General features: G+C 33.4%; 1 protein-coding gene across 4 annotated transcripts in view; it reads left to right on the top strand.

Moving 5' to 3' along the window:
- The window catches only part of LOC123531432 (uncharacterized), a 38,952-nt gene extending 17,229 nt beyond the window's left edge, over nt 1-21,723 (top strand). For 2 of the 4 annotated variants that reach the window (XM_053517514.1, XM_053517516.1), the window contains exons 11-26: nt 10-186; nt 1,382-1,486; nt 4,776-4,895; nt 5,005-5,169; nt 7,688-7,884; nt 8,334-8,440; nt 10,066-10,232; nt 12,407-12,550; nt 13,255-13,371; nt 14,522-15,046; nt 15,559-16,606; nt 16,812-17,341; nt 17,647-17,774; nt 18,173-18,221; nt 19,693-19,943; nt 20,364-21,723. In XM_053517514.1, the coding sequence (XP_053373489.1) occupies nt 10-186; nt 1,382-1,486; nt 4,776-4,895; nt 5,005-5,169; nt 7,688-7,884; nt 8,334-8,440; nt 10,066-10,232; nt 12,407-12,550; nt 13,255-13,371; nt 14,522-15,046; nt 15,559-16,606; nt 16,812-17,341; nt 17,647-17,774; nt 18,173-18,221; nt 19,693-19,943; nt 20,364-20,486 (3,953 nt within the window). In that variant the 3' untranslated portion in view covers nt 20,487-21,723. Of the gene's footprint in view, nt 1-9; nt 187-1,381; nt 1,487-4,775; nt 4,896-5,004; nt 5,170-7,687; nt 7,885-8,333; nt 8,441-10,065; nt 10,233-12,406; nt 12,551-13,254; nt 13,372-14,521; nt 15,047-15,558; nt 16,607-16,811; nt 17,342-17,646; nt 17,775-18,172; nt 18,222-19,063; nt 19,318-19,692; nt 19,944-20,363 lie in introns of those variants that run through there. The other 2 variants (XR_008366066.1, XM_053517515.1) reach the window with 2 other exon arrangements.
- Nucleotides 21,724-22,605: the final 882 nt, after the last annotated feature.

The raw sequence follows: 22,605 nt of genomic DNA, 5'->3' as shown, positions 1-22,605 counted from the left end.
ATACTGTAGATCACCCTCTTGTACATGAAGAAGATGCAATTCAAAGAAATGATTTACCTGAGCGCCTGGATAATACATCATATTACCGTTGTAGAAACATGGAGTGGATATCAATATTGGCTAGATGCGATGGTATAATTGACTGTGTCGATGCATCTGATGAGATAGATTGTCCTGGAAAGGATGGTAAGATATTTTCTTCTTCTTTTGCACTTTCAGAACATGGCCTTCGATACTCGGTTGTGAATCATACATACCTACTTTGAACATTAAGACACTAATTTAATTGGAACCAAACATTTAATAGGAAACACCTGTAAATCTATAAAATATTTTCATTTGATAGAAATTGTAAATTATATCAGTGATAATTTATCAAAATGCACTTGTATACAAAAACGTTGTTTAATACCTTAGTAAGGCTGTAAGAATATGATGTATATTCAAAGAAATTACATTGTAATTGTTCTCCATAGCCTCCAAACACACCGAGTTTACAAAGAATATTTGAATACGACTTATGCTTTATCATTTGAAGTGTTTAAGGGTGCACAGATTAGGTCATTAGATCAAAGGTCAATGTCACATGTTGGGGTCAAATGTGAAATAGCTTAATTTTGTGCCTGTGGAAAGACTTTCATAAAATAAACATCAATGATAACATGCAGAGCCACTAACTCCAAGGTCAAGGTTACACTGGTAGGTCAAAAACCGAAACGCTTTGTCATGTTTTCTCCATATCGTCTAAATGTCAGTAAGAGTTTCATAAAATTAGCATTAGTTGTTTATTTCCAGCACATAACTCGGATTATCAAGTCCAAAGTCAGGTCACACTGGAAGGTCAAAGATCAGAGAGCATCCATTTGTGCCATCTTTTCTGAACCATTAAGTTGAATTTCTTAACATTATCATTTGTTAACCCAATCCTGACGACATGCAAACAACAATGGTCAACATTTCCAAGGTCAAGGTCATTCATTATGTCCAAGGTCAAGGTCAGTCACACTTAGAGGTAAAATATCAGATACCGTAAATTTGTGTCCACCCCATATCTTCTTAACCTCTGGAAGGATTTTGATAAAATTAGCATCAATTGTTAACATCATTAAGACGACATAAAAGAGTGCTTAACCCGTGTTACTCGGTCCAAAGGTCACAAATGACGGTCCTGGGTCATGATCATGTTATTTAATTTTTCTGTATGAAAGCATTAGTGATGACTCTAGTTCTTGTTTTAATTTTAAAATGCGATGTTATTCTGGACACACGTGACTTTACTTCTGTTCTGTCGTTTGACTTGCAAACATGTCATATATTGAATATTTGAAATATTGAAATGACTTTTCAAATATCATTTATATTTATCACAATACTTTACCAGATTGTAGTGAAACTGAGTTTTCATGCGGAGATGGCAATTGCATTAATGTCGGTCAAGTATGTGACTTCTTTTCCGACTGTTCCGATTCTAGAGACGAGTTTTGTGGTGAGTACCAAAGACCTTTTAATTAAACCGTTATGTACAGAAAAGCACTTAACGTATATCCATTATGAACAGAAAAAAATTCACGTTTATTCCTTATAAACAGAAAAGCACTCGACGTATATCCCTAATGTACAGAAAAAGCACTTTTGGTGTATCCCTTATATACAGAAAAGCACTTAGCATATATCACATATATACTGAAAACCACTTCACATATATCCCTATAAAAAGAAGAGCACTTAACATATATCCCTTATATACCAAAAAACACTTAACGCAAATCTCTTGATACAAAAAATCACTTATGGTATATCCATTGGTACAAAAATCACTACACGTATATTCCTTTTGTACAGAAATCACTTAATTTATTGGTGGGTGCTAGGGTATTTATATATATATACAGTCAAACCCGCTTGCAAAACCTCCCTTGGGGACTGAAAATGCTGATATTTGTGAAAACTTGGATTTTTCAAGACGGGTAAAGCAGGTTATATGTATTTGAAGGTTGTCTACAGTACGGGTCTGACTGCATAAGGGAGTTCATCGCTTTTTAAGACAAGAGTAAATTACCTAGTAATGTGACAAAAAACAAAATAAAATTATGTGGGATAAAGACGTGACTTTATTATAGATTTTTGAATGAAAAATTATGGCAAATTGTAAATAGCATGGTTTATATGAAAATTATGAGGAAATATGGACAAAGCTCCAGCTAAAATGCATGGAAGCAACATAGCAGCGCGAAGGTGCAGAAAACTATGACAATAAGCACAGAATATACCAGACCTAGTAGGAAATTGTAGGTTCTAGTAAATCGCACTAATGAGAAACGAGGCAAAGATGCTCTCAGAGATCTCTATGACATGAGATGATATATCAACAAAAAATATTCTTCCTAAAGTTAAGTAAATACGAAATGAAACATAACACTAAGATCAAAATAAAATCCGATGTAAGTTAAGAAGGCTTTCAGCAAACAAACGCACAAAATAAAATAAATATTGAAAAATTTGTTTTTAATGTAATATATGAAAAACGGACCTGGTGCGAGGGAATGATTATAGCAAACTATGCTACAATTAATAATATAATCCATCCAAGCGATTGACTGAGCTAACCGACAGACTGGAAACGTAAGAAAACAGGGGGGATTTACGTGTCTGTTTCAACATAACCGATGTGTTAGAGGTTTGTAGCAAAGTGATCCACAAATTACTAAGTATATAATATGCACGGACCTACACGTACATATAATAAATGCAACTTTCGACTGATAACTAATAATCGTATGGCCGATAAGTTGAATAACCCTGTTTATATAAGACACAGTCAATCCATGAACCAGGTGAATGGCCGACCACATGGTCAAGGCCCCCTCTAACGGTTAAAGGGCGCCCGCCCAGTAACACCAATAATAAGAGATGACCTACCGAGCGCGAGGTTGCAGATACGAGAAGGTCAACCTAGACAAGTGAACTTGTTTTTGATACTGCCGTAGTATACAATAATAAAATATTTTGTGGATAATGAAATATTGCTCACAACACGGACAAAATTAAAATGAAATTAGAATTGACTTGAGCCAAACCTATTGATAAAGAAGACTTTCTTTACTGTACCCCGAATAAAGATCACCAATTTGTAAGCACCATTTAAGTCACTACAATAAAATAATTCTAAAATGATGAAATCAAATCAATGCAAAACATGTATATTTACTAATAAAAAATGATGTATGTTCACTAATAAAATCAAGTTTATATACACATACACCTACTGTGCAAACGCATTTTTTTTAAATTTCATCTAAAAACTACCCAGAAAGACAGGTTAATCGTATGCTGCGAGCCGGCTGCCCTAACCCTAACTCATTACTAATTTTTATAATATCTTTATATATGAGGGGGGAGGTAGGGAGAATCCGAGGCTCTGACCAGCGAAAAGGCTCTCTCCACCCCCTGCTTTCCGAGTATTTACTAATATCAGTGTTTCTAGTAGATAAAATAAATGTGCCAAAGAGAACAAAAACAGTATGAAAAAAAAACAAACTGGGTAATGTCTGTGAACTGTCATCAAATTATAAATCGATGAATTTCTTACAGAAATATTTTAGTTATGTTTTTTTTACAGAATAAATGACATTAAGACCATCTCCTCATTTTTCTGCAAATACTATGCCAGGATGTGGCGAACCTGCGTGTTATCGCTTTGTGTAGTAAACCTTGAATGAACTAGAGCCCGAGCTAATTGATGAAAACTTCATGCTTAAATTTAAACCAAATTTAACAAAAACAAGAAAGAACCATAAAGTACCAAAAAAGAAAAAAGATAGTAACATTCGAAATGTTTATAAATGAATATATGCAGTTTAAAATCAAGTCGGTTCCATTCAACCGTATTGTTCCATGATGATAAAATGTACCAACAGAAGCATACTAGCACAACTGAGTTTACACTGACACAATGAAAAGAGTTTGTTTACCGATATAACGTAGATTACCGAAGCGGCGTGACAGCAGTACATTTGTAGCAGGGCTCAGCAGCATGGTACACCATTATGGCCCTGAAATAAATTAAACTTGACGGCAGAAATATGTTAAAACAACAAAGATACGGTAATGGGAAGGGTGGGAGGTCATTTTTGTAAACGATATGTTCTCTACGGATTTCAGATAAAGAATGTACTTGTCACTGCACTAAATTTGCCCATGAAAAACCCGTGGGATTAAAACTTGTCAGACTGGTATTTAAAGTGATACGACTATAAATACAAATACAGGTGTGGATAAGCAGTGAGGAGTTATGTTAAGCAAGGCAATACCCACCAAAATTTAAAGTATTTATTTCTTAAGAGAACATAAATTTACTGGACAAAAACACTTAACATATAATCCTACTGTCAGACCATAATATGTAGGAAACACATTTTCGGCCATGTCCTTCATATGATATTGTATTTATATAGGGTGTCAACATTATATGTTACCAAAACAAAATATGACAGTGACATTTAAAGCACATTTATTAAAGTATTAACAGTTGGTAAAATACATTATAAAATTTTCATATAAAAATTATTATAAGTTAGTTAGACAGACTTTTGCTCATTGCAAAACTTCCATTTTATTAAGAAAAATGTAAATGAAACTATATGAAATATAGTTCAAAAGTTCAAAATGATTATGTCATTTTCTTGTATACATTTATATTGGTACAAGTTACAGCTCTATAGCCGAACGAAGTGTTTAATTTAAAAGTGTGTCCTTTATTGCATTAAATGTTGCAGAATTTGGACAATGTGATGAAGATGAAGAACATACATGTGACAATTTGCAGTGTATATCACTAGACAAGAGATGCAACGCCCACACAGACTGTATTGATGGAAGCGACGAAAGGGAATGCGGTAAAATATTTTTGTTAATAGTTATGCCAAAAACATAATAAGTTTTACAATTATTTTAGTGTATGTTGTCCACCATGTGCTTGACCGTCTTACTTTTTATATTATACAGACCAGTGTATAAATTCATTCCTCTGCGATGGTAATAAATGCATCCCAGATCGACTTGTTGGCGACAAAGTGAATGATTGCGAAGACGGTAGCGATGAAATTGGTAAAGATTCTTCTTGTGACAAGTTGCGAGAACTCGGATATAATTCTGAAAATAACTCTGTAGGTATGGTAACTTCCAATTCTCTAACATAATTATGAATACAACATTTTGAATTGTAAAAAAAACATCTCCAGGTCGGCCAGCAGAGTACTTACATATTTATAAGATATAATGTAAGATTGAAGTTTAGCCATTTACAAATATAACCAACACAACAATCTGAATTGGATTACAAAAGGTAATTTTATAGATGGCAGTGAAGCAGGTACATTCGTTGCATCAGTGAGCAGGTCCTTCAGAAGATAGTAACACATGCGACCGCAGCAGGCATGGTTCATAAGCTTTAACGAAAAGTGTAACATCCCTTTCGGCTTAATCAGAACTCGTACAATAAAGGAACAATAACACTCTAGGACCAGAAATAATAGCACTTCCAAGTAAGGGTTGACATTTTACGGCCGTCTAAAAATGGAGAACTTCAGTTTTATGCATATCAAAATGTTTGAACTGACATCAGCATAGGAAAACACATCCTGACATGTTGACTAATATGTGTAATATGAATAAAAATCGAGGAAGAAGTTAACAAGAGCTTTTAGCAAAACTGATGTATGCTCCTTTAATATACTCTATCTACAGATGTAAACATATTTTAAGACCTGACATATTGTGGTTGTATTTTCTCATAGCGTGTGTGTCCATTTTTGCAACGCTAAATGCCGTATACCGGTATACAAACCGGACACTAGGAAGTAGGTAGAGTGAGAGCGTGATTAAAGGGAATTCCTTTAGTTTTTTATGCGCATCATTCTGCGCAGCCGACAGTTTCTATGGAAAACTGAAGCGAAGTCAACATTTGTTGAAACATGTGACAGACAATCTTAAATATGAGAAATCTTGAATGAAATAACATTTTTGATAAGTTTTATCAGTAATCAAATGTTGATACTGGTTTATGTTGTATTGACAAGTATCATGCTTGACACGTATCTTGCCATTTTTGTGGTTGTGTTTTCACATCGCATTTTAGTACATAGACAGTGTTATTCATATAATGTAAGACAATTGACTTAGTACTGATAAGACAATATCACCTTTCAGATTATTTAGTATTCAGTTATAGAAAGAATTAAGAATTTTTCAAACTTTTTTTTTAACTTCTAGCAGACATACATGTAATCATTTTGGCCAGGTTCGCGCCATTTTCCTTCGATCAGGTGTTGTATTCTAGCGGTCTTAACAAAAATATTAGCCTGGTGACCTATACATTTTTAGCCATTTTTATGCTAAGAATACAATTATCTATACACAAGAAAAACAGGAAAAAATTCTATGAAACAGATTTTTTTTTTCAAAATTTAAAAAAATATTCTTCACTATGGGTATTTTTCATTGAAAAAGTTCACAAAAGTGAATATGAAACAATATTTTTTTTTCATTTGTACCCATTATTTTAAGGATATAGTATTACAAATATTACTTTGATATCAAAAAAGTATATAATAAAATCTGTAAAAACAATAGACCTTATTGTGCTGTCTTGATGTATATTTTGGTTGGTATTTATAAAAAAGCAGAAAATTATGAAAATGTTGAAAAATCGCTGGCAGTTTAAGCAACAGTGGGTGTGTTCAAAACAATTTTTCACAAAAACAAGCCTGGTGACTCATTGTTTTTATTTGTTCATTGTTTTCAGCACAAATTTTCCTATCATATATGTGAATTTGAAAAAAATTCTATGAAATGAAAAAAACTATAGGAATTCTCTTTAATGATAGATATGACTTTTCATTTAGGTGCACGAAAGTGTATTTCAATACTCAGATACGTTTTAAAACTATTTTTGTATTTTGATTGAGCTTTTTCGCTATTAATGCTCATTATTTAAGTGATACATCATTTAAGCTCACCTGAACATAACATTCAGGTAAGCTATAAGTATAGGTGGATGGTGTGGCGCACATCGTCAATCTGGCGTCGACAGTTGGTTCCTTAACACTCTGGAAGTCACAATTTTAGTCAAATATCTATGAAAGTTGGCCAGAATGTTTTCCTTTTTGTAATTTAAGTCAAATTTGAAACTGGTTTTTTTTTGGGTCAAAATTGGGCAAGTAGGTATCTAGTTTACACGAAACGTAGCCAGTGTGTTAATCTTTATTAATTATAGGTTAATTTGACATTTGAATGTACAGAAATATCAAGAATTATGCACTAGCTCGAATCAAGACAAAACCTTAACACTCTAGAGGTCATATTTTCTACCTGATCGAATTTATTCATTTGACTTACTAGTAAAGCAATGCGCAGAGAAATATATATAGTGCCACATGTTTTACCCTTTGTTGCCGCTAGCATGTATTCTGCGTCGAAGACGGAAGAGTTTTTCGACGGAAAACGTTCTACCAGATGGTGGTAGTGTTATCTCCGTAATAAATATCAGATTTGATAGATATTTTCTGTCTGCTTTTATTCTTAGATAAAGCATCGGATGATACTATATCAAAAAAATGGTAGTTTCTAGCCTAATTTATCGTTCGTCTTCTTTGTAATTCCATCCAGATTTACTCATATACTTTTGTAGGTAACTACCATGCCTCCTGTGACTTTTCATCAGTTAACTTCACAGCCGGTGAAACCCAAATACAGTTCAACATGGATATAAGTATAAATGACAGACCTATAACTATATTTGTAAAAACGAATGATAGATCTTCATATGAGTTGACGTCGACGAGTTTTCAGAATATTCTAAGTGCTGAATATGACTGCGAATTTAAGGTAAGTGCCGCTTGTTCATTGTACTGGTGTTCATTGTACTGATATTAGAATTATTGATGTATCAGTCTCTCAGTTCTTTTACTCTTGCGAGAATGTGGTGAGAATGTACAGAATATTTGGAATTTCAAAGAGATGCAATAATTATGGTTGTGGACGAAACATGTGATATTATTATTATGTATCATTTGGCCCATCCTCTGCACTCGTGACAAAAAGTAAATACTACCAATGTCAATTTATTGTCAGATATTACAGACATTTTTACCTTATTGCTGAAATTTTTATTTACAGAAAGGCCTTTTGTGACTGGAGCACATATTTGTTTCATATCACAAACACAACAAGTCAAGAAACACATTTACGAAACAAAACTTGTCACATAATCATAAAAATTTGATTTACGCATCCTAAAATATTTTCAACCTAGTGATTTCTTTTAAATTTTGCAGATACGCAGCACGTGCAAGTTACCTATTGAAGCTTCACTTAGTTTGCTTCAGTATAACAGTAGTGATGTTTTACATAATTATTGTCGCTGTCTGGACTGGACATATAGGTAACACATACTTCCGTTTGATTCGCAAAATCCGTTACAGCTCTGTTGCGTAAATTGCTACTTTATATTGAAAATAACAAAGTATAAGCTTCTAAATGGACGAATAAAAAAGTTCACATGCGAAGATCACTTTCAGTAGAGTGGCAAATAGTATGCCATGTATTCATGTCGTTTTTACTCTGATTGATGCAATCATAACAAAAGAGCAACCACAACATGTACATATTGTATTGAAAGTCCCAAATGAAAGACTGTCGGAGAAGAAAAGCTCATTTTAAACGAATGACAAAACCCTAGATTAATAATCTTTTGTCTTAACAGAAATTAAATACCACACTTTGTCGGCCATATTTCATATTTTATCAAAAGCAGTACTCCAATAGTGGCAGTTTGCTGGCAGCTTTTTTTAATGACAATAAACATGTGGTTATATAATTACAACTTAACATAATAAACTTAGTTTATCTCAAAGCGCAGATTATAAAATGTAAGTATATTTCAATTTAAAATATAAAATACAATTGCTTGACAATAATGAAATATTTAAACTAAAATACAAATGTCCTTTTACTTTGAACCTTTTGCTAATTCCAGTGTTATTGAAATTCACGTTTCAAAATTGATATATCTTGCTATATGATTTCACATTAAGAGTACATTTTGAAACAAGTATGTCAATCTTTGTCAAACAAAACAACACATTATTAATCTTTCCCAGTTCTGCTAACCATTATAGATATTTCCCAGTTCTGCTGACAATTATAGATATTTCCCAGTTATGCTGACGATTATAGATATTTCCCAGTTCTGCTGACCATTATAAATATTTCCAAGTTCTGCTGACCATTATAGATATTTCCCAGTTCTGCTAACCATTATAGATATTTCCAAGTACTGCTGACCATTATAGATATTTTCCAGTTCTGCTTACCATTATAGATATTTCCCAGTTCTGCTGACCTTTATAGATATTTCCCAGTTCTGCTGACAATTATAGATATTTCCCAGTTATGCTGACGATTATAGATATTTCCCAGTTCTGCTGACCATTATAAATATTTCCAAGTTCTGCTGACCATTATAGATATTTCCCAGTTCTCCTTATCATTATAGATATTTCCCAGTTCTGCTGACCATTATAGATATTTCCCAGTTCTGCTAACCATTATAGATATTTCCAAGTACTGCTGACCATTATAGATATTTTCCAGTTCTGCTTACCATTATAGATATTTCCCAGTTCTGCTGACCTTTATAGATATTTCCCAGTTCTGCTAACCATTATAGATATTTCCAAGTTCTGCTTACCATTATAGATATTTCCCAGTTCTGCTTACCATTATAGATATTTCCCAGTTCTGCTGACCTTTATAGATATTTCCCAGTTCTGCTAACCATTATAGATATTTCCAAGTTCTGCTTACCATTATAGATATTTTCAAGTTCTGCTTACCATTATAGATATTTCCCAGTTCTGCTTACCATTATAGATATTTCCAAGTTCTGCTGACCATTATAGATATTTCCCAGTTCTGCTGACCATTATAGATATTTCCCAGTTCTGCTGACCATTATAGATACTAGATCCGGTGCTAGATACTCCTTAGTTCTGCTTACCATTTTAGATACTCTCCAGAGCTGCTTACATATGAATTGTATAACAGTGAAACATGCGATGGAAACAACAACACAATGTCATATTTAGATGATCCGTTGCAACAAATGAGGCGTGGGATAGAGACAGAAAAAATGCCAAATGTGATTACACCTGGGACACTCACGTGCACTCTTGGTAAATGGTTTATTCGTTAAAAAGTCTGGTTGAAAATTTGTCAATCAGTTTAACTGAATAAGCAAACGTAAATTAATTTGAATTATAGTCCTTTCACAGCAATGAAAATGTTTTCATCCGGTAATCTGCACAATATTGCACATGAGTTCCCCAAGGTAAACGCAGTAAGTAAACGTATTTGTAACAATTAAGTATGTAAACTAAATATCTCAAATTTTAGTAACAATTAAGTTTGTAAACTAAATGTTTCACATTTTAGTAACAATTAAGTATGTAAACTAAATGTCTCACATTTTAGTAACAATTAAGTTTGTAAACTAAATGTATCACATTCTAGTAACAATAAGTAAACAACATATTTCAAATATTTTTATAAAGATAGCACGAAGGTGCTTTTTTCTAATTCACAACGAGAAAAAGTGTATGCTACAAATTGGTAATTTTAACAAAAGTTATACAATATAAAAGTATTTATCACCTTTTTATCAGTAATACATTGACTTCTGATATGGAAGCGAGCCCAGTCAAAATGTTTGGTTTTGATTACTTGAAATAAAAAGAATATATGTATTCGACTTTACGCCCTTGGTATGATGAGCTAAGTTGTAAGTGTATTCCAGAAGATGTACAAATGTATGTTTGTGTAATATCTTTGTTATTGTTGTTGCGTTTAACGTCGCATCGACACAGTTATAAGTCATATGACGACTTTCCAGCTTTGGTGGTGGAGGAAGACCCCAGGTGCCCCTTCATGTATTATTTCTACACGAGCGGGCACCAGGGTAGAAACACCGACCTTCCGTAAGCCATCTGGATGGCTCACATGAAGAAATCAACGACCCGAATGAGGCTCGAACACATATCGGTGATGGGCAAGTAATTTGAAGTCAGCGACCTTAACTACTCGGCCACGGAGGCCCTATCTTAACAGTTGAAACACCGAAGCAGTTTTATTGTATTGTCAATGATCCTATAAGGATCGTAGACTTTACAATCTGTTTTACCTTCGTGAATTTATTACCTCCTTGGACATTGTTCAACATTGAGAGGTTAGGACGTTCTAAAAATCAAAGTGATCTGGACTGGAAATCCATCTTCCAGCCTCGTTAAACAGTTTCAGTACGAAACATAAAAATATTCTCCTGCCTCACAGAGACTGTGGGTGGACTCACCATGTCGCGTAACATATTGATTGGAACGTGAAAACCTCGCATGACGTCACAGTGTCTGTGGAGCCTATTTCAAACAATCGTACTCAATATACTAATGAAGGATGAAAAATACCATTTTCAGGTGCAAAATTAGTAAGGAAAGCATGTTTTCAAATTCACCGTTATTATATGTTAATACAAAACGGAATCAAACACCGTTGATATTTCAATAGTTTAGACATTAAAGCATATCGGCATATACTTTTGTAATATGTTTGAAACTTGGTTCAACACAATAAGGGCGTAAATTGTTCGCTTTATGTAACGTTATGAAATACAAACATTTTTGACTGGCTTCAGTACCATATCAAAATTAGTTATATTTTACAAAGCAGTGATGAACACCTTTGTGTATTCTTTAAACTGTTGTAGAAATAATTTATTTACTGTAACGTTAATTTAACTGTTTCGTTGCGGTGTTAACACTCATAGAAAATGGTCGTGGCGTACCATTTATTTCAACGTATAACAGCGGCATATTAATACAAGTTAATGTAAATACATGTAGTGTCATCATATGGCAATAACCTAACAATACTTTAATATAGTAAACATTGAGTCTACATGCATTTTGAACTAAAAAAATGAAATGTTTAGATATTTACAGGGATCAGTTTCCGTCAACAGAAACAAATGTTCCTTATTTTTGATTACACTAACGCAATATACAGGCAGCGGTTTCCGTCAATAGAAAACAAATATCCCTTAATTTAGATTAGTAAAAAAAACCAAATCACCCTTACTTTTTATTACACCAGTAAGATATACAGGGATCAGTTTCCGTTAACAGAAAACAAATATCGCTTATTTTTGATTAGTAAAGAAAACAAATAGCCCTTACTTTTGATTTCACAAGCAAGATATACGTCAGTTTCTGTCAACAGAAAACAAGAATCCCTCAAATTATATTACACTCCTGCGATATACAGGGATCAGTTTCTGTCAACAAATATTTTATTTTAGATTGCAGCAGTAATGTGACAGAAAATACTATTTATTGTGAAAAAGAAAAGAACCGCGTGCCAGGTTCTCTTCTATGTGTATATGACATTGATGAATATGGATACATGAAAGGATGCCGGTCTGGCAGTCATTTGCAAAATTGTGGTGAGTTTATCTTTTATCTTTTGTAAAAAGGCCATTTCTTTCTAATTCAAACGATTGGTTAAATTGCTAATGGAATGTTTTGCTTCGTTAGCAGAAAACTAGGAAGTGACTGAGATATATTGCCGTACAGAATTGATAAAAGTCGTTAAAATTTCCTCTAGTCTCTAGATACACAAACAAATAGAATTGCAGAATTTAGTTTTAAAAAGCAAATATACTTTCATCACTACTAGAATAATAGTGTAGCATAAACAATTTAGAATACATTGTATGTTTTAATTGCATAAAAGCGAACTTCAAGCTTCCAGCCGGGACAGTGTAGCCTTACAACCAATAGAATTTTATTTGGATCGTTTAGAAGATATATGGCCATAAGTTTTTAAAACAATGTCTGTGCATATTAGTCAAAAGTTTTGGCTTGCATTTGCCACCATGGAAAGTTTTCAGTAGTTACGTACATGTATATACATTTAATGCGTTAGTTTAGGTTGATGGTCCGGCGTCGGTCGTACATCATCTGGTGTCAATATTGAACATCTCCTCCGGAAATATTCTTCGATATCACACCAGAATTGGTCAGAGTAGCATCATAACACAGACCTCTCTCCGTTTTTTTTCCAAAAAGTCCTGTTTGACTTCTTTTATATGCCGACAGTGCTAAAGATAGAAAATCTTCAAATGACTTCCTCTCTCATATATTTTAGGTTCATTTGTATGTCCGAAAAACACAGTAAAATGTCCGGGCAGTTACTGTATTCTACGGCGATTTATTTGTGATGAGACTAAACATTGTCCTGGAGGCGAGGACGAGCAAAACTGCAGTGAGTAAATCGTACTTTCGCACACAGTCTTGCAAATCATCAGTAATGCTAAGGAAACCCTTACCAAATCAGTAATACTGGTGAACGGATTTTTGTTGTTTTGTAAGTAGCATGTATGATATACAAAGTCCACCAGCTGATATCAATATATATGGACCTGCAGTATAATATTATTTGATTTTTTTCTAATATTCAAAGCGTAGGGGACGGAATTGTCCAATTTGAATGCACATATTAATAATTCATAATAATAAATATTTGTTTTTTTGTGGGTATTATTAGTTACACTGCTTGTTGGTGACAGGATACGGGATATACGCTTTCGAGGAAATCCATATCAGGCGAGAGCGAAGCTCGAGCCTGATATGGATTTTCGAGACAGCGTATATCCCGTATCCTGTCACCAACAAGCTGTGTAACGATTTTATCTTGCCGACTACTCTTTATTTACATGCCATAATCTAATATTTTGTAAATTAACAAAGCGGCAGCCATTTTTTTTTAAATCAAAATTCATATCTGAAATGTACTAGCAGGATATGGAATATATCCTGTCTCCACGTGACGTCTATTGACCAATAGAAATGCAAGAAACTTGTAGGAGGCAAGATAAATATATATATTATGTAAAGGATTAGTCTGTGGATATATTTTAGTTTGACTCATGGATTCACGTTAAAGGTATATCGCGACAGAATTTAGGTAAACTTCCAGGACTGTGTCATTTTCAAAGTTTGAACAATAAGACGATTTTTAGTCATTTAATTACCCTTTACCCTGCTATATTTCTAAAATGAACTGGTTCATCATTCAGTTTGGACAATACCACTTATTATTCGAAGGGTGTTTACTGAACACGGACGTGCAAGCTGATCTTGGTTTGCACTGGTCGCAAAGTTAGAATCACTTGCCGCCAGCAGGTTAAAGGTTAAGGTACAGACAAGTTACACATATTATGACCGATGTTTATGCTATGACATTCATTATGAATATAATATTATGTTTTTCACATGGTTATCATATCAAATAATTATCTTTATCCTTATAGAAAATAATAATTATATATAATCTACATACCTAAATAAAGAAATACCAAGGAACATTGTAAAATATTTGTCTTTTGTATAATTTGATGCGTTTTACATTTTAGCCTGTTCTGACTCTAGCAAAGAAATCGTTATACTTATTGAGGATACGAGAAACCAAACTGGTAGGGTGAGCAAACTCGCAGCGGTAAACTTGGCAGAACAGTTATATACCCCTGGCAGCATTATTCGGATGTTGTACTACAAAACAAAAACTCCTTTAAAGAAGTTTCCTTTAAAGCACAAACTTATGAAAATCAAAGAAGAACGTATATTTTCACTCCAAGGAAAGAAACACAGAGCATCTGTCTGCAAATATAACTCAATGGCAAGAAATTTACTTCAAAGCCTGAGATTTTCAGATCGAAAGTTGATCGGCTTTGTCTTCATTGAAGACAGTGTAGATTCATCTTCCGTTGCGGAACTCATGTTTTCAAATGTTTCCCAGTCTACATTTGTTATATATCGTGTTCTGAAAAGTGAAGAGTCTAAGGGCCGCGAAAGTTACCGGTTTGTGAAGGACATTCACATAGCAAAATGGGAAGCATTATTTTCGATTGGGTATAGGCGGTTTCCTGAAATATGTGAAGGTGAGGTCTTAGAAGAAACAAAATGCGAAAATTATCTATATACTCCATATACGTAGTTTGAAACAAAACAAAATTTAATTTTCACATTATCTTATAAGAGTTTAAAGCTGAATTGTATATTTTAGCATTGTTCGTGTGTCTGTTCACCTATCCAAACACTCGCATGTAGGTGCGTGAATGAATGATATACTACAGTATCAGTATTTTATCTCTTAAATATCAACACCCTGCTAATATTTTTAAAAGTTCTTTCTTCATTGATATTGACAGTCAAGTTATTTTTATATTAGTTTCTAATGTAACGTATTACTAGGAAATGTGTACAATATTTAGTTCAGCGTGATAAATGACTTTGACAATTATTACATGGTTTCAATGTGCAGAGGGTATAAAATTAACCAAACCATTACATTTAAGTGACATTTGTGATAGTTGTATATATGTATAATTCTAAATTTTCAGGCTATTCAGCAGCATTTGAGAACATAAAGCAAGTGTTTATATTTTTGCAGAAGCATCTACCGTACCGTGTTCTGGAGGGTATAGATGTTCGACAAGTAAACAGTGCATACCTGTAGAACAGGTTTGTGACGGAACAGCTCATTGTACAAGTGGAGATGACGAACGGCTGTGTGGCTATACTTGTCTTCATAATTGTACTTGTAATAGTTATTCTGTTAACTGTCGTGCAGCTAACCTTGTACACACCGACGCTATGGATATGTCAACAAAAACTAGAAGTGCGGATCTCAGCATGAATCCTGACTTAAAGGATATATTAACTTCAGAAAATCTTCGTTTTCCGTTCATGATCAGATTAAATCTGTCAGCCTGTCAAATTGGACGTATCGATAACAAGGCTTTCAGTTCTTTGTACAACCTTGTATCATTAGATATTGGGTATAATGAAATAACAAAAATAACAGGTAATGTATTCCAAGATTTGATACATCTTCGCGATCTCAATCTGAACGGCAACATATACTTACGGAAGATATTTCCGACAGCGTTCCGTACACTTAAACGCCTTAAAAATTTACAAATAGTTGGAACAAGTTTAAAACGAATTTCCGCCTACACCTTTTCTGACCTAAACATGAAAACAATCGATATTTCAAACAACGGAATTGAAGAGATAGAAGATTATGCTTTTAATAATACATCAGTACAGAAAATAAACATGGAAGGGAATAGAATTTTAACTTTTCATAAGCTTATATTTTACGGTGTTGAATCACTGCAAGAACTTCGTACACCTGCATACAAATTTTGCTGTGTACGCCCATGCTACGTCAATGAAAGTGAGTGTTACCCAAAACAGAATGAATTTTCCTCGTGTGGAGACCTAATAAGACACCCAGCTCTTCAGGCGACTTTGTGGCTTGTAGGAATATTCGCATTGGTCGGAAATTTAGGAGCGATTGTATATCGTTTAGTTTATGACAGAGAACGACTCAAGATAGGTTATGGTATATTTGTTACGAACTTGGCTGGTGCCGACTTTCTTATGGGAGTTTACCTGATTATAATAGCCGTGGTGGATTCGTTATATCGTCAGGAGTAAGTCACAGACAGTTCTACATGTACATATTTTATTGTATTACTTAAAAGATACATGGTAATAGCTTAATGTTTTATTATAAAGACTTTGATTGACATTTTTTTAGTTTGAACAATACAGTAAATGCATTTGAAACTCGAAACATCTTGCGAACATTGCATATTCTTATCTGTTAATATCTAACCTTCCGATTTTGCTTTGTAGTTATATATCCAACGATGAGCAGTGGAGAAATAGTTATTGGTGTGTGAGCGCAGGAGTTTTGTCAACAGTATCATCCGAAGCGAGTGTTCTCTTTGTTTGCCTAATAACACTAGACAGGCTGCTAGTCATTAAGTACCCGTTTGGTAACGTTAGACTGGGACCGAAGAAAGCATACGTCTGCTGTGTTGTCTCATGGACTGTCGCCTGTGCTTTGGCTTTGGTTCCTGTCATATTTACCGACTATTTCAAGAACAAATTCTACTCTAGAACTGGTGTATGCATTGCACTTCCTTTGACGAGAGATAAACCGCCTGGCTGGATGTATTCTGTCATTATTTTTGTTGGCTTGAATTTCTGTACATTCGTACTTGTGGCTGTTGGTCAATTATCCATATTCATGGAGCTACGAAAAGCAAACAGTAGTATAAGAAAAACGCAGAGGGCAAGGAGAACGGATTTGAAAGTAGCAAGGAATCTCATTCTCGTTGCAACAACTGATTTCTTGTGTTGGTTTCCAATAGGAGTAATGGGTAAGAGAATTAATTGATAAATTCGTTTTTTTTTTTTGAAGAGTGGGTTATACGGCCTATCATATACAAAATAAAAGGGCATTGTGAGACCGTTTAACCCTGCTCCCACATTTAAATCATTCATGGGGAAAACATGATGTACACAATTAGAAAACTTGTTACTATGTAAATTGTTGACCATATATTTATCATTATTTGTTTATCATACCATTATCTGTTAAAACAGTAAGAAAATTAGAGTCAAGCAGCAGATTGTTTAATAATCATTGTCATTGGTGTGTCTTTAAAACACGCTGCTTTAACAGGACTTATGGCACTGGGTGGACATCCTATTCCTGGCGATGTTTACGCATGGACAGCAATCTTCATTTTACCTCTCAACTCGGCATTGAATCCTGTTTTGTACACACTCACTGCAATAATTGGAAAACAAGTAAATTATCTATAAGTCTTTTCATGTCATGTTATAGAACAAAGTACTTTAAATATTGCAAATATTGTATATGATTAGTCAAGCTTACAACAATCCGGACACTTACAAAATATCCATGGAAATCCATCAAAATAGTATGTACCTCACGTTCGACATTAATACTTCCTTCGTTCCAGTTAGCTGTTTATTAGTACTAATTAGTAGAAACCGGCAAATTAACCTTTGCAAGTAGCTGATGCGTATATGCAGGAACAATATGTAGCTACATATGATATGTTTTTGTAACACTCTTTTTTTAAGACGAGATGCTGTCATACAATTAATTACAAGTATCATTCCTTAACAGAAATATTACTTTTTGTATTCTTCATATGAAGTGTTATGTCTTTTAATTGTAGGAATTCAGTCCAAGTACAGACGAACAGGACAGAACTGACATAAAAATGCGTAGGATATTTTATTGTAAAAAGATAAGAAACAAAACAAAACCATTCCTTGCATGAAATCCTTTAGGAATGCCAGTATCTCTTTATTCATTTAATGCCGGGCCTTCGTTTTAATATATGGTAATAATTGACGGAACCCACTTCAAGTTACTAAGGTTTTCTATTTATTTAAACTAAATACATAGATATTCCAATTAAAGAAGTAATAATACTTACTACATCTTTTGATTCATTGTATGCCAGATGCTAAAGTAGAGAAGCTAATATTTCGACACAGTCCATCGTGGTAACCTTAAAGTCTGTAAAATATTATTTGGAAGCACATAATGCAACTAAGCGAAATGATAATAATAGAAATAAAAGCAGACTCGGTTAGGCTTAATCTGTTTAAACATCTGTAACAATGCAGATACGGTATTGTCATACTAAATTACATCATATGGTACTTCCACTGTAAACGGCGCACGGCATTTCATCACCAAACACAATTCTGGTGAACGGAAAATATCAAAACGCTTATAGCACAACTGAGACTCTTTCAAGGAAGACTTTAAAGAGCACTAACAAAAAGCAGTAATCTAGATGAAAAATAGCGTTGAACATATATATATTGAATATATCGTAAATAGTATCCTCTCCAATGATACATATTTCCAATACAAATAAGGGTTACAGTTGCTGAAAGGGCAAGCCTTTTGGGGTATATTAGTACACCATATATCCGATGTTCTTAATTTTATGACGTGTTGCGTTTGTAGGTGGTATACACTATTGTTATGTTCCACTTATGTATTGACAGAAACTTTAGAGTTTATGCTCTCTTCAAACATTCTTCACTCTTAGGTATTTTACATGTCATCAGTGGTATCAAAGTTGTGGTAAACATCAAATGAATAGTTCAATGCGTCTAACTTTGAAGACACAAAAAATCAGTTTATGACATCTGGACCCAGTTGCCCACCGGTACCTAATCTGTACCTTTTCCTATGGTGAAAATACACTAGATATCTTGGCCTTGAAGAGATTTAGTGCCTGAAAACCAGGGTTCAAAGAAAGGATTTTCAAAAATTTAGCCAGTTGACCGCAAAACCAATGAGGTAAAATTTGAGCAACTACGTTTAGGTATTACTCGTTCCTTTATGATAGGATTAGTTTTCCGTTAGTTAAAATCAGTTTAGCAGCTTCTAGTATCTGACTAGCTTCGTACAAAGTGCCATTGCATATTATATCATTTAATGCTGTTTAACTATAGCAGTAGAATGTAGGAAAATTGTAAAAAGCAATCCTTACATACTGGTTTCATCGTTCTTTTATTAAGAAATCTAAACATTAAACTTTTCGAAACAATAAATACTGCCAATTTACCAACCAAATAAAACATAGAAATTATTAGGTAATTATGCTGATTAATGACATGTATTAAAATAGAAGCCTTAAAATGCGAAACAATTGACCAAATCTTTACATTGCAGACATTGGTACAGAACTTCTGCGATTTGAGGATTTAAGCCGAACTATCAGGAAGAAAAGGAACATTGCATCTACTGCTACTGTAGAAGTTCGGAGCATACATGATATTCTCCAAGATGGTTGTATTCCTGTATCAACCGCTGCTGCAATAGGCTTACAACTTTCAAAGTATCTCTGTCTACTTCACGAAGCTTCAATCACCGTAGACCATGTGTCGGAAAACAACACTTACGTAGAGGTTAAGAAGAAAAATGTGCGATATTAATTGTTTGAAATGCATCTTTAGTAGTTTCGGTTAAGTTATTTATTAAATGCAGTTATAGCTTTTACACCAAATGTTTTAGTTCTAGAATTAAATTGAAAACGAAATTGATATATCTCATCTAAAACTGCGCAGCTGTAGCAATGAAAACTTGATGTCGCAATTTCTGAAATACAAATTAAGTTTCCGTTTAGTTCCTCTTGCAAATAGTCCTACCTATCATGCTATTGAAAAATTATGCAATCCCTAATGAAAATTGTATTGGAGCAGAAAGATAATTTCTAGGTGATTGGTTGTCAATTATTAAGCCTATATATTAAACAAAAACAAAATCTCGGTATAATAATTTCAAGCTTATTTGCCAACAGTCAAAATTTATACATATATCGACTGTGAATATCTTATTTCCAGAAACAGATGGTCAGTTTAATTCTGGACTGGAAGTCGTCACTTACTGGCGATGAAAAGAAGATGCAGGACAACATGCATCAATTTGGAACGCTTCTTCGACGGCTCATTGGAAATAGGAGATAAATATTATCACATATGAAGTTGCAACTTAAAATTCATTTTATTAATACGTTCCAGTGTTTGTGTGTCATGTCAGACATTCTCTTTAGATAGTTCTATATTTTTGAAAAACGGCATTGATGGCGTAACTTCATTTATTAGTAAAATATAGAATAAAGCCCGGATCCGGCATATAGAAAAGTAAATCAAACTACGAATAAACGGCAGCCTTTGCGTTAACTGAAAAAAAAAAAAAAAAATTCTGTCTATCTAAAGATTAAGTGCATTTCAGATAACTGTTACTGTTGTTGCCTATCTTTTACTCGGGGTTAAATATGGAGTTTAATAGTTGCGGACAGTGCCGGACTATTCAAGTTAATCGAAGCAGGAAATAAACTTTGAACCTAGTTTATATCTATTGGAAAGGCAGATTTAATGAAAACTGAGGTAAGAAAACGGGGAAATAATGAAAATGCTGTATATGTTTTTTTTTCTGTTTCTTTTCTTGCAAGATGTTCGCATTTTATAGTGATAATTTATATCTACATTGTTAATATATATGTAGGAAATCATATTTAACGATATAGGCTATCAAAATATGTAAAAGAAAAGCAATTTGTTAAAACATTTTATGTAGTTATGTTGTGTAAAGATCAGTCTAAATCCGAGTATTTTATCTAAATAACTCAGAAAAAATCACGGATACTCGTGATGTTTTGTGTTTTCGTTCTGTTGTGTGTGATACACTAAAAAGAAAAAAAAATGTCCGCTGAAAAAAAGTTATGAATGATTAAAAATGTGCATTTTTGTTACAACTGTGGACGCAGTGGTCGAGAGGCCTAAGACGCTTTCCTACGGAGGTGAAGGCCCCTGGTTCGAATCATGGCTACTCCCATTGTGTCCTTGGGCAAGGCATTTTATCACGATTGCCTCAGTCGACCCAGCTGTAAATGGGTACCAGCAAATTGCTGGGGGTAAGGTATAATTGGTTTTAACTGTTCTTAAAATAGGGTCGCTCAAAAGCTCTACAGAGCTTATGTTAATTGTTTCACAAAGCGACGGTAAATAAAATTTACCTTTACATTTTTTACCTTTGCCTTTATTGTTGGTATATTATACGAGATTTTTTTTAGGAAACAGAACCTAAAAATAAATCTTGTTTATTTTGGAATTTACGTAATTATTTGTATAAGTTATATAATACTATGTGTACAGAAGGAAAAATTTAAAAAAAATTGTGAATAAATTTCATTTATCATAATTTTCTTCAGTTCATCGTTCCAAATTTGAATACCAATTTCAAATTAATCACACATGTATCCTGTCTATACCATAAAACCGGACATGACGTTATACCCTAATAATCGCTGAAATTCTTTTATCACGGGCAAATATCAAAAAAAAAAAAAAAAAAAAAAAAAGAAATAAGCACATGGACTGTACATTTTATTTAACGAAATGAAAGATAATATGTCAATTTACAGCGGTGAGAAGTTTTAATAACATCTACATTTAAGAAAAAAATTTTTTTACGCGAAAACATAAAAATGTGATTTTCCCATAGATTCCTATTATGAAAACTTAATTGAGGTACATATTTTTCAAATCAGTCTAGCAAAAAAAAAATTCAAGCACAATACACCATCTTTTTTATTTGTCAGATTTTCATAGTTTTTTCTCAAGTTTTGAAAAATCAGGGTTTAAACAAATTCAATAAGAAAATATTGATCTATCTAGTATATGACATACCATATGTATATTTATTCATTTTCCAGTGTATACATGGGCCTGGATTTGTATATAAACAGGGTCACACAATTTTACTTCGAACTTGTCATCATTTTTAGCATAAAAGGATGCCATGCTTACATCGCTTTTTTGTACCGTAAATTATTATGTTCCTTCTTTTGAGGAATAAGAGCAATTTAAAGTCTTTTCTACAGGAATATGTTTTAAGAAAGTTTTATACAAGTTCTGTCAGTATGTGTTTCCAAATCAGACACTAATTGATATAAAGTCCCAATAGTTTTTGACATAATAAAGATAACGTCTTTTCAAAATGGCCGCGAAACATACATATGGATAAGAAATATCTGTCGTCATCTGTTTTTGTAAAATAATTTCCATTGAAAACTACGTTAAC

This window comes from Mercenaria mercenaria, chromosome 11, assembly GCF_021730395.1.
Source record: "Mercenaria mercenaria strain notata chromosome 11, MADL_Memer_1, whole genome shotgun sequence".
NCBI lineage: Eukaryota > Metazoa > Mollusca > Bivalvia > Venerida > Veneridae > Mercenaria > Mercenaria mercenaria.
Note: the sequence above shows the minus strand (reverse complement) of the source record. Positions and strands in the feature narration are given on the sequence as shown.